The sequence below is a fragment of the Channa argus genome, chromosome 8, assembly GCF_033026475.1.
Source record: "Channa argus isolate prfri chromosome 8, Channa argus male v1.0, whole genome shotgun sequence".
In the NCBI taxonomy this organism is placed as follows: domain Eukaryota; kingdom Metazoa; phylum Chordata; class Actinopteri; order Anabantiformes; family Channidae; genus Channa; species Channa argus.
Window position 1 is genome coordinate 23,587,127 of NC_090204.1, and position 12,674 is coordinate 23,599,800.

Here is a 12,674-nt window from a genome sequence, read left to right on the forward strand (position 1 = left end):
TCCTCACCCATTCCCAATCTCCCTCCTCTTCCTCATGCTGTTTTTTTAAATCACCCACACAGAAACATACATTCACTGTGTTCATGTCTGTCTTTGTCTTTTGTGTCTCTCTGTTGTTGTGGGGACTCGTTTCAGTGGAACACCATCATTGTGAGGACATTTTGTGAAGTCCTCTAAACTTAAAAAAGCTGTTTGAGGGTTCAGACTTCAGGTTGGAGTCAGGTTTAGGTCAGGGTGGGGGCTGGGATGGTGAAGTTTGCGGTGGAGGAAAAGTGTTTTCAGTCCGGCTAAATATACTTATGACACATGAAGACAAAGTGAAATTACGTAAATCTGATAGAAAATCCAAAGGCCGTATGCATGAAAGTTCAAAATGCTCGGTGATGAATTCCTGATTTGCTGAAAAGGCTCCTGAAACATATTGTTGTACAAAACAAAGTTTTATTTCTTTGTCTATTTTTGTGCTCTTAAGCAGATTAAGAACATGTGAAATGACCACAAACAGAATAATTCCAGAGTCACACATTTGCTAATTGGCACCATATTTGTCAGTCTACAAAGCAACAGTGTAGTAAGGGGCACAGGTCAGAGGCTCCTGGGCCACAATGTGATGATGCTACCACTTCCTGAATCAAACAGCTACAAAACAAAGTGTAGGGAGGAACAAAATGAGTAAGAGAAAACCAGGAGATGCAAAATAACCACAGACACAAGTGATGAGTGATGAATACCAACAAGTAACAAAACCCTATGGTACAAAGCCATGTAAATGATCAACCAGCAAAATACCACCAAATGCCCCTGACTAAAATGAGACCGGAAATAAAGTAAAAGAGACGGTAAATTATATAAATCTACAGCTCTAGTGTAGGTGGTTTGGAGGCCTTCACACTCCTGTGTACACAGGCCTATTTTCTGATAATCCATCCAAGATGCTGTGGCTGCTGAGCCACCGCTCGTCTTCACCAGCCGTACTGCGCATCTGCTGGGTGTAAGACTACTTCATGATTGATTGGAACTATTTTTGTTTCTGTGATGTGATTGGCTGATGTGTGACATGTATTTCAACATTAGGTTCCAGCACAACAACACCCAAACCCATAAGTGGCCCCACCTCTGTGTTGTTAAAAAAAAAAACCTAAGCTTCATCTTTGAGGATTTAACTGAGACCGGGATCCACATGGACCCGTGCAGACCCCCCGACTGCAGCAGCCTGGTGGCTGACGTCGGTTTGTCACCCAGCTGCTGAAATGTTTTTGCCTCCAACAGTCTGTGGGAGGAAATCCTGCTCACGTTGGAGCAGATTAGAGGATTGGAAATGATTTGTGAGTTAATGGAGAACATCTGAACTCCCGCAGGGCTTAAACGCACAGCGGGCACACGTTTGACAACACGCCTGAATTAAAACAAAAATCCCACTATTAATCCTCATCAGAGACACGATGCGATGTGATCTGGATCTTCTCCAGGTTATTTTACTGGATTAGATTTTGATCTCAGCATCAGTGTCCTTTCACCTCCTCCATCAGTCCACCTCCATGTTTCTTGGTCTCATCTTCTTCCTCCTCCTCCTCGTCCTCCTAAAGGTCTTTATCACCAACCATCACTCCTCTAGCTCATCTCTTGTTGGAGGCTAAACACCAGCGAAATGAAACTTTTAATAGCTGATATTGTTGAGTTGGAGTTAACAGATTTTGAACAGCAGTTACTTCATAACATTGCAAGGCAGAAAAAAATGCAGATGTCATTTGTTGCAGCCCACTTTGGTGCAGTGTCTGGTTTCAGTTCTGGGGAGGTGCACGTCAGGCTACATCATTCGGGATCTGTAGAGTCCTTTGCGACATGCAGCATTTGTATAAATCCAGCCCTGGTGACATTATTTATGGAAAGTACAAAAAGCCAAAGTACGTATTATGCAGTGTCCTTATAATTAAGAGTTAGTGTTTACACATCAGTAATTCTGCAGCAGGTAAAGCTCGGGCTGATGTACTGACAACCGCTTCATCCACAATAAAACATCATTAGTTTCTGGATGAACTACAGCGTCCAATACATGGAGTGAAGTAGAAGTAAAAGTGATATAAAAATTAAAAAAGTACCTTAGAATTGTACTCAAGTACAGGACTTTTGTAAATGTGCTCACTTTCCACCACTGCTCCGGCCAGTGATGGATGGTAGGCTCCTCCTCCTCCTCTTCCTTCCCCCAGTCAGTGCAAAAGGCCCTCTGCAGTTTTAATTCCTCTCCTCCCTCTTATCGTTTATCAATCCACCTCTTGATGGCAAATATCTTGTTCAAGGAAAAGTTGGCAGGGAGGGGAGAGACAAAGAGGAGGAGGAGGGCAACCAAGGCAGTGAAGCGAGGCAATTTGCAAAGTGGAACTAATCCCAGCTCCTTTCTTCTGTGTTCAGCATGCAGGCCGCCGGTTCCTAAACACACACACACACACGCGCGCGCACACACACACAGTGTTGTGTTGTTAGAGGAAGACTCCGACATTCTGGGAAATCCTCCTGTTTGCTGTCGTGCCTGAAGACAGACGAGAAGATCAATATCAATTTTGGTGTCTGTACATTCAGCAGAGAGAAATTTACATTTTCAGCTCCAGCGTCAGTTTGTTGTTAAGCTCTGCAGCCTGTAGGAGGCGCTCGGAACGTTCAGAGAGTTTAAAACAATAACTAAGTAATTAGGAGAAAATTAGAAGTAAATGTGTACTGCAGACTTTTACTCCACTATCTGGCAGCTTGAGTTACTTTACAAATTAAGGCTTTCGCATAAAAATCATATGAGGAGCTTTACATTTTGACTCGAGGTGGAATGTAACTAAGTGCATTTACTCAGTTTGTGTACATATGTACAAATTTGAGATATTTTAAGTGTTGCTGTTGGAGACCCTACCTGGGCTTTCTCCCCCGTGCCCATCAATATGCTGAAACCCCTCCACTACATCGAGAGGGCTGCAACTCTGGATGCATAGAAGATCATGGATGGGTGTAATTTTCACACATAAATAGAAAAGATCTTCTTCCTTGAGCTTCTCCATAACTCGTTTCGGGGTTGTGACACTTTGATGTTTGGACAGACCAAACAACGTGGCCTCATTGATGAATCATCGAGCACATCACTGTGGAACAGATAGATTGTTTGTGTGGACTTTAAATTAAATAAAAATAAAAAACAAGGTGGCATCTCTACACAGAGATCTCTCCCTCATTCCGTCTGTCACTCAGCTGCTTGTTTCCATCTGCCTTTTGCCTGTTGTGCTCCACATGCTCTGTGGGAGAAAGATTATTAAGCAGCTGGTTACGCGCATCTGTGTAATCTACCTGAGGAAATCAGCTTTCCGAAAAAAGTCGACGCATGAACAGCGGGAATGTGACGTAAACAGTTTCAGAATCAGCTGCAGGAGGACAGAGAGGAATCTGGTCTGTTTGTAAAGATGGATTTAGAAAAAACTCAACAGGTTTTATGTGAAATACATTTGTAATAAATCAATATAAACTATATACCACACTCCATGTTAAATGGAAAAATGGGTCGGGGACCTCAGCCAGTCAAAATGTCCTCACAGCGATGGTTTCAACCCAAAACATGCCCACGCACCAACAGAGAGACACACACAGGTGGTTGTGCGTGCCGACACACTCAGCGAGACCACTCCTGTTAATGTGCACACAGAGTGTCGTCCTCTGGTATCTGTGTGTGTGTTTGAGAGAGAAAGAGAGAGGGCAGAGAAAGCCATCCATCCAATGATTACTGTAAATACATTGGCTGCAGGCTGTACACACACACACACACACACACATTGGGTCGGTGTGTATTGTCAGAGTGATAAATCACAGCAGACTTTAAGTGAATTAGTGCAGCAGCTTTAACTCTCCATCCATCCCTCGATCCCCCTCTCCTTCTCTCTCTAAATTTAAATGTCTCTCTATCCGCTCTCTCTGCCTTCCTCTCTCCCTATATCACTCACTTCTTCTCCTCCCCCTCTCTTCTCAGAGCTCTATACATCACAGTCCTTAACGAGGCCTCGTCCACTAACGAGCAATCAGAGAATATCAGACCAATTAGGGCCTTAATTAGTTTAGATGGGAGAGGAGGAAACCAAAGAGGAAAGAAGGAAACAAAGGAGTAGTGATCAAAAGAGAGAACAGGAGGAAACAAAGGAAGAGAGAAAAGAGAAAAAAACACATGTCCTCATGGAGGAGGAGAGCAAACAGGAGAAGAGAATAGGAGGAAACGAAATGGGAAAGGAGAGGAGGAAACTAGCAGGGAGAAATCAAATGAGCAGAGCGAGCAGGAAGAAATGAGACAGGAGAGGAGAAATAAGGAGGGGAGAGAGGATGTGGTAGTGGAGAGCAGGAAATGAAGGTGGAGGTAAGGAAAGGATAGTTATTGACTTCCAAACACACTTTCCTGTTGATTGACTGCAGGTGTCAAGAGGTGCATCATGGGCCGTTTCATCTGCTTCGCTGTGTGTCTGTCATTGTGTATTTTTGCATGTTAAGCCACGCCACCTGTAATCATCTTTAAATACCCCCCTTTACAACCCCCACCTTCAATTATCTCTCCCAACTCTTTTTCTCTCTTAATAACTTTCTCTTTTTCTCTCACCCCCCTTTCCACCCCCCACCCCGCCCCACAGCGAGCCCCCATGCCCCCCCTTCCAGCCTCCACTTCTCTTCCTCCCCCATCCTGCAGCAGCCCGGCTCCTACTTCTCCCACCCGGCCATCAGGTATCACCCACAGGAGACGCTCAAGGAGTTCGTCCAGCTGGTCTGTCCTGACTCCGCCCAGCAGGCCGGACAGGTGGGCTTCCTCAACGTAAGCACACACACACACACCCACACACACAGAAATATGCAGAAATACACAAAGGAAAATACACAGGAGGACTTTGTCAAAGTAATTACACACAAAATTACACAACTGTACACAGACATGAAAATCCAGCCTTTAGTACTGATGCCCTGCTCTACTACACCAAGTGTGCCCCCTCCTCTCTATCCCTCAGCGCCCATTGACAAATGAACACATTTTGCATAACCCAGCAAATTAATAAAAGTAAACTTTATGAATGAAATGTGTAAAAAAAAAAAAAAAAGTGTGAATCCTCAAACCCCTGTGTGAAGGAGTGAGGACCAGACGAACCATGATGGTGTCAAACTAAATAACACACCCAAAGAATGAGGAAGGGACACATCAGAGCTGGGTTTTCCAGCCTCTGCAAAGGTGGGATCAGTATCTGTTTGCAGGGGCAGAAAACACTGCAGAGTGTGTGTGTGTGTGTGTGTGTGTGTGTGTGTGTAAGGGGGGCCTTTGTCTGCAGTGAGATAGTTGATATATCTGCGTCTAGACATTGAATCAATACCCCCTCCACCACCCCTACCACACACACACACACACACACACACACACTACTAAAAAGTGGACATGCAGGGCGAGGTGCTGAACATCATGTCCTGAAACATGTCACAGATGGAATAAAACATGTCACCACCAAACAGCAGGAGATAAGATGAGCATTTTCTGCTGATCAACACTTTTAGGATTCGAAACTTTTTGTTATTGATCTGCCTGTTTCTGGGGGGAAAAAAAATAAAACATGGCCGGACAAACCTCCTGAGGGGGGACCAGAAATTTGGTATCAGGCTCCTACAAAAGTCAGAGATCACCTTCAAACCTGCAAACAATCGGAAGGTTTAAGGATTTAAAAACAGCTCATTTGTGTCACTGACCATGTTAATGCAAAGAAACTAACAAAGAACTTTCAATCTTAAATATCACAGTTTTCTGTCGGTTCCTTCTTTTACACTTCCCTGTGATTGTAGTGCAAATTCACACTGCCGTGTCCATGTGACAGGTGTTTTTGCTCATCCCTTTCTCTGACATGCACTTGATAACCGAGGGTCAACTTGTGTCTTTATACGTTACATACTATGCACCTGAAGAAGGTTTCCAAGAGGGAAATCACATACAAACAGGGCCCATAATGCATCGGGTTGGGGGATCAGGGCGCTTACCCAGGTGTGGAGGGAGTCAAAAGGAATGTGCTGATTGTCTGGATTTAATCCATCTGATTGTTCCAGTCAAATTCAGCATCACTGATCTGGCTGCAATGTTCTGTTCACGTGTTCTAACTGCTTGAGTTTCTAAATCCTCAGACTTTCTGATTATTTCCTGGTTGACATGAAATTTCACAGCTCTTTAATGTTTTGGACATGAAGACACGTTCAGGACGTCTTTATACCTGTGATTGTATGAATCTATATGCGAAAATGTGCAGGCTGAGAAGGAACAGAGAGCAGAGAGGTGAGGAGAGGTGCTGTGGTATTATGCTTATAGATTAGCAGGATAAAGTGCGAGCAGCAGCAGAATTCTTTATGACCAGCCAGGAAAAGTGCTGACACTCACACACTCAGAGGACGGCAGAGAGTTGAGCTGTTACAGGTTTTTCCTCCATCCGACCGACCTGTTGATGTTTTCTCTCTTTATAAAACAACGTGCACGTGTCCCCCCCCCCTCCTCTCCCCCTTCTTCAGCCAAACGGTAGCTCCCAGGGAAAGGTCCACAACCCCTTCCTGCCGACGCCCATGCTGCCTCCCCCTCCACCTCCCCCGATGGCCCGTCCTGTCCCGCTGCCCGTCGACGCCAAGCCGCCCTCCACCTCCTCTGCCGAGGGGGGAGGCAACTCACCCACCTCACCCAGTGAGTGCACACACACAACAAATGATATCATTTATTTAGCATTAAATCCGTTTTAAATCTGTGCATTATCTGTGCATTATAGCTCATGTGTGTAGTGAGCCCACAGTATCTGCAGTGTGCAGTTACATGTGCTATATAATATATTTTGTTAGAGGAGATTCTGTAATATTTACATTTCATTACAGTCATTTTAGTAACAGAAATTTAAATTGGTAATTATTGTTATAATACTTACAGAGTAGCCTGGTTTTATTATTTAATATATGTAGATTTCTTACCTGGAAACACAATAACAGCACTGAAACATACAAACTTACCTTTCTACTTAGAATTATAGTAATATCATCATTTGATGCCATTTAAAGTGTGGACATAATAGTAGACGATTGGGATATTTGGTTGGGAACTAATAACAAGGTAATATGAGGATAATAATTTTGGTAATAGAAATGTAGTGTTAAAGTTATATTATGGTAATTACCAAAGTAATAACCAGGTAATACTATGTTACTGTGGTCATGTCTAGATGAGTTACCTAAAGACACATATCATCATTTCTTTACAAAATTGCCTTTTTACACTAATATGTGATGAAACCAAACACCTACCTGTCGACAATTACCTGGAAAGATTAAGCGATTTCTAAACAATAACCACTGACTGTATAGAAAAGATGATCGACATTACAGCTGCCAGTATGTGTTCAGATATTTACATGTAACGCTACCTTATATTTCATGATTTACACATAATACTGTGGCTACCTGTCATTTTGTTGAACTACACACTTTGTTATGGTGTTTTGTATATGTTTCTTTCTAGTATTACAGTTTGCCATTTAGCATTTTTTGATTGTCTGTGTCTGAAGCCTATATCATCATTAATTTTTAAGTCATTCTCAACATGAATAAATTAAAAGAAACACCATGTTTTCCTTAAGGTAAATACGCCTCTGCAACAAAGGAAAAAATAAATCACAGTATTTTAATAATTAATCGAATATTTACTTCAAAATCTAAAGAAATGATTCATAATCAGTGAGAAGTCAATTGTGTTTGGATCATATTTCACTTCAGGGTTTAGTGGCGACTCCTGTCATTTGGCAAAAACAGACACAGGCTGTGCCAAAATATTTAATCCTTCTTAAAGTCGTCACCAGTACCTGAAAATATCTTTTTATTGCTTGTTAGTTGCTTTCATCCTGGAAACAAGAGTGAAATTCAGATGGGCTTAATTTCTACCAAGAAGGAATCTTTGTCATCACTTTGACCTAAATATTGTTAATAAATCTTTCTAAACTTTTATAACGTGTCAACTCTGCCTTGATCCTGACTTAACTTTGTAGTTGTTGAAATTGGATGAAATTGAAATGGATTTGCATTTTTTTCAGGATTACAAGCAGAAGTGAGATAAAGTCCGTTTACGTAAATATGGTGTATTAGTACAAATTGAAGATGGTTGTACTTTACAGACATATTTTCTTTATACTCCACTGCAATTCAGAGCGAAGTATTGTAGCCACTGATTTTATTGTAGACATCTAGTTACTTTACAAATTTTGCCTAAAAATCATCGACGAGCTTATTATATATGATGCGCAGTTACTCAGTTACTGAACATCACAGCAGTAAATACAAGTGAAGTTGAAATGATTTGTAATTAGTTTATTGAAGAAAAAAAGGCAACTAATTTGATTGTTGTTTTACTCATTTGCCTTCTTTTTTTTTTTAAAATCTTATGGGTTCTGCTTTTGAATGTGAAGATTTTTTTCAATTTTTATACATTTAATATTTGATAAAAACAACCCCTGTGAAGGTGTCACTGTTCACTAACTGTTCAGCTTTTCAATTTACTGTCAAAATAATGAGATGTCTGTATAATGCATACGCTATGATTTGTTAAACTGTGTGTGTGTGTGTGTGTGTTGGGCAGCCTACTCCACCCCTACCACGTCTCCAGCTCAGCGGTTCGTCAGCGTCGGACCCAGAGACCCCAGCTTTAACATCCCCCAGCAACCACAGGTAACACAGCAACCCCCAGTGACTAACAGTAGACTTCATCCAGTTCTGGTTTTTAAAGGCAGCTTGTAGCGGATTATGAGTGGACAATATCAATGTTGTTGTATAAAGGACGCTGGTTTCTATGAGTAGGACACATGAAAGTGGGGGTGGTTGCAGTTGACTGAAGTTGTGTTGTTGACCAGTCACAAAAAGTGCGAGTAACTACATAGCAAGGTCCCGGTGATATTCTGGGAGTATTTTGGTTATAGTTTTTTTTGGATAAAGCGGAGCAAACTTACTTTTATGACAGTGCTTGCGGTTTTCCGTCTTGTGGACCCAGAGATCTCACACCCGTCTCTACTGAACGGTCCATGAGCTGATGAATGTAAACTATTAAACTCCTTTTTTTTTTCAGGGGAACTCACTGGGTCTGAAAACAGGGTAACTGACAATGTCTGGGAGGTAGTGCACCAAGTCACATGGGTCTACCTCCATTTAATATTAATAATATTAATATTATACATTCACCCGGTCTCCATCTCTTCCCCTATCAGTCAAATTTAAAACATCTTACAAAACTTTGTAGTGAATTAAAAAGTATGCAGGTCACCACCATAGCAGGCACCGAGAAGTAAGTACATTTTGAGACGGTGACGGAAAATTTGGAAACATCAAGATGTTTTAGAATAAAGTTATGACTTTTCTTAGAAAATGAAGGAAAGTGAGTGACTTAAAAACCACCGTCCAGTTATTTTTCACATTTACTATGAAGCAGTAGGTCAGTGAATGCAACATCCGCATTTGAGTGTTGAGTGTGTGTGTTCAGGTCAGGCTGTGTTTGCCATCTGATTTATGAAGAGTGTAACGATTGGGCAGCCTTGACTTACCTCACACACACACACACACACACGGGGTGGGAGTCCTCTGTTGACAGTCGAGACATGTTTGATTGCTCTTGTGTGTGTGTGTGTGTGTGTGTGTGTGGTGGCCTGCAGTGAACGAAGCTGTCAATTTATTGACTCTGTCACAGGCCAGCACACACACACACACACACACACACACACACACACACTCCTGAGGACGTGAGCCAGGTGTTTTTCAGCAGTGCCAGAAACAGACTCCTATTTATTTTCCTTCTGTCTCAGTGGGACCGTGTTGTGTTGTCTTACCTTTCTCTGTCTTGGACTAATGAGGACTTTTCTAGAATTGTACATTTACAGAGACGTCATTATCCTTCTGGGAATCACTATAAGCCCTCTTTATACAGATGTCCCAGTATATTGGCATTAAGTTGATCCTAATTCTTTATTGCCTATTCACACTACATAGAGCCAAAGTCCTTGCGTCACGACCGGGCCAGCGTCCGTGCTACTAGCATCAGCGACTCAATTCAATCCCTCCTTAAGCTTTTCTTTAATTGTTCTTTGTGACAAAGGCTGCGTTCCAAGGCTGGATTTGGTGTTATCAGTGATGTTAGAAACCTTAATGGGGTTTTCTATAGGTGTTCCTACCTACTCCTGGAACGCAACCAGGTTCACTTCCTTTACGTGCACTTAAGTAACCCGATTATAGTCTTTCTGTGGAAAGCTGATTTCTTAACTGTCATGTAAATGTAAAGCTGGTTTCTGAAATCGGGGTGGGGGATTAGGAAAACCTGATTTCCCCGGGTAGATTTCTCTGCCATGTATACACGTAACCAGGTTTCTAATCAGCTTTCTCCAACGGCACATGTGCATAACACAAGGCTGCAGATGGGGCAGTGGGAGGCTGGAGGACGGAGACACCATCGTGTAGCAGCGCCTCGTTTTCAAATCAAAGTCCGTCCAACGGAAAATTAAATTAACTCAAAGCTCCGGGTGCAAGTTTAAATAAGTCACTTTCCACCGTGGATTGGTTTTAGCTGTAGCTCCCCTGTCCTCTCGTCTCCTCTCGTCTCCCGCCGAACTGTGAATCTGCAGCAACACAAAAACACTGTCACTATACACTTAAAGTCTGTAAAATGGGCACAAACACAAACACACACACGGGAACAAAAGTCACCCTGGGTGCTCGACATTAGGCTTCTGTTAGAGACAGAGTGCAGGGGACAGTAGAGTAACCCCCCCCCCTTCCTCTGTCATTGCTATGGTGACCAACTGGACAGTCTGTGTGTGTGGGTGTGTGTGTGTGTGTGTGTGTGTGCCTGAGCTTGGATGACTGATGTTGTGTGTTGTTGATCTGTGTGTGTAATTGTTCCTCTCGTTCGTGCAGCCTTTTAAATAATTCCTTCTGAATGTGAAATAAATGTTTTCAAAGGTTTATTTTTGCAGTCTCAGCTACTAAACATAAAATCTCTAAAAGAGCTTTTAGAACAATATTCTACTTTCTATTTTCATTTATTTATTTCTTTTATAATGCATATTAAAATAAAATATTACAATTGTGACCCTCCACCTTACAGTAGAGCCGGGTTTGTTTATTTTGGCCTCATGGTTTTAGAGCTTTATTGATTTATTTGGGTCTAAATTGTTTGACTCTTTCATGAGGAGATTTCAGAAAACAGCCTAAATCCAAGCACATTTTCCCATAGCTCTCGTTCAGCATGTTCAGCTCCTCAGCAGGTCCTCACTTGTCAGTATGAAGGTCCAGGCATTGTTTGTCTTCACTTTCAGGCTCACATGCTTCACACCTTGATCTTTCACTACATTAACATGGATTTAATTGGCTGACATTAACCAATTAAACGGTAAACAAAATAACTTGATGAATGCAGATCTGCATATGTGCATGGAGATCTGTCCCTGTTCAAGTTTTACAACCTCAATTCTCAAAAATTCTGGATGATGTGCACCTAAATAAAGACAGAATGCAATGATTTGCAAATCTCATCAGCCCATAATTTATTCACAATAGAACATAACCAACATATCAAATGTTAAAACTGAGACATTTTACCATTTCATGGAAAATATGAGCTCATTTTGAATTTGATGGCAGAAACACATCTTTAAAAAGTTGGAGATGGGTGATGTTTGCCATTGTGTATCATCCCCTAATCTTTTAACAACTCTCTGTAAATGTCTGGGAAGGGAGGAGCTCAGCTGCTGGAGTTTTAGCAGAGGAATGTTGTCCCATTCTCGTGTGATGGAGGATTCTAGCTGCTCAACAGTCCTGGGCCTTTGGTGCCTGAATTTTTGTTTTATGACATATTAAATGTTTTCTACTGATGAAAGATCTGGACTGCAGACCGGCCAGTTCAGCACCCAGACTCTTCTCCTGTGAAGCCATGTTGTTGTGATGGATGCAGTATGTGGTTTAGCATTTTCTTGCTGAAATATGCGAGGTTGTGATGTATTTTGGTCTAAGACCTCTATGTACTCTTCAGAATTGATGTTGCTTTTCCAGATGTGGAAGTTGCCCACAACATAGGCACTAATGCACCTAATGGAGACTTCAGTGTCTTCTGGATTTTACATTGAGGAACATTTTTCTGAAATCGTCCCACAATTTTTAGATGCAGTTTTTGACAGATGAACAGGTGAAACTCTTCCCATCTTACATTCGAGAGGCTCTGCCTCTGTGAAATGCTCCTTTTACTTACATGTTGCCAATTAACCTAATTACTTTTCCAGCCTTTTGTTATGTTGCAGCCGGCAAAATGTTTCAGTTTCAACATCTGATATGTTGTTTATGTTCTATTGTGAATAAATTATGGGTAAATGAGATTTGCAAATCATTGCATTATATTATTATTTAGGTTTTTATAATAGACACCTTAAATGGGGTGTTTGAGGGTTAATCACTTAGTTCTCATGCTTAAGCTTAGGGTGTAAATGGGGGGACAGGGGAGACATTATTTCTACAGGGGTCCTTCAAAACACAGAAGTACAAACGAGTGTGTGTGTGTGTGTGTGTACAGGTGTTTGGGGTGTGGGGGCAGATGGCACTGGCTTTGTCTGGAAGTGGGCACCATGCCACATGGGTCAGCA

At 41.9% G+C, this 12,674-nt stretch overlaps 1 protein-coding gene across 10 annotated transcripts in view; it reads left to right on the top strand.

Moving 5' to 3' along the window:
* The window catches only part of nfia (nuclear factor I/A), a 172,757-nt gene that overhangs the window by 150,890 nt on the left and 9,193 nt on the right, over nucleotides 1-12,674 (top strand). For 8 of the 10 annotated variants that reach the window (XM_067512256.1, XM_067512261.1, XM_067512254.1 and 5 more), the window contains 3 exons: nucleotides 4,644-4,822; nucleotides 6,541-6,706; nucleotides 8,639-8,727. In XM_067512256.1, coding sequence (XP_067368357.1) covers nucleotides 4,644-4,822; nucleotides 6,541-6,706; nucleotides 8,639-8,727 — 434 coding nt within the window. Of the gene's footprint in view, nucleotides 1-3,999; nucleotides 4,566-4,643; nucleotides 4,823-6,540; nucleotides 6,707-8,638; nucleotides 8,728-12,674 lie in introns of those variants that run through there. The other 2 variants (XM_067512255.1, XM_067512263.1) reach the window with 2 other exon arrangements.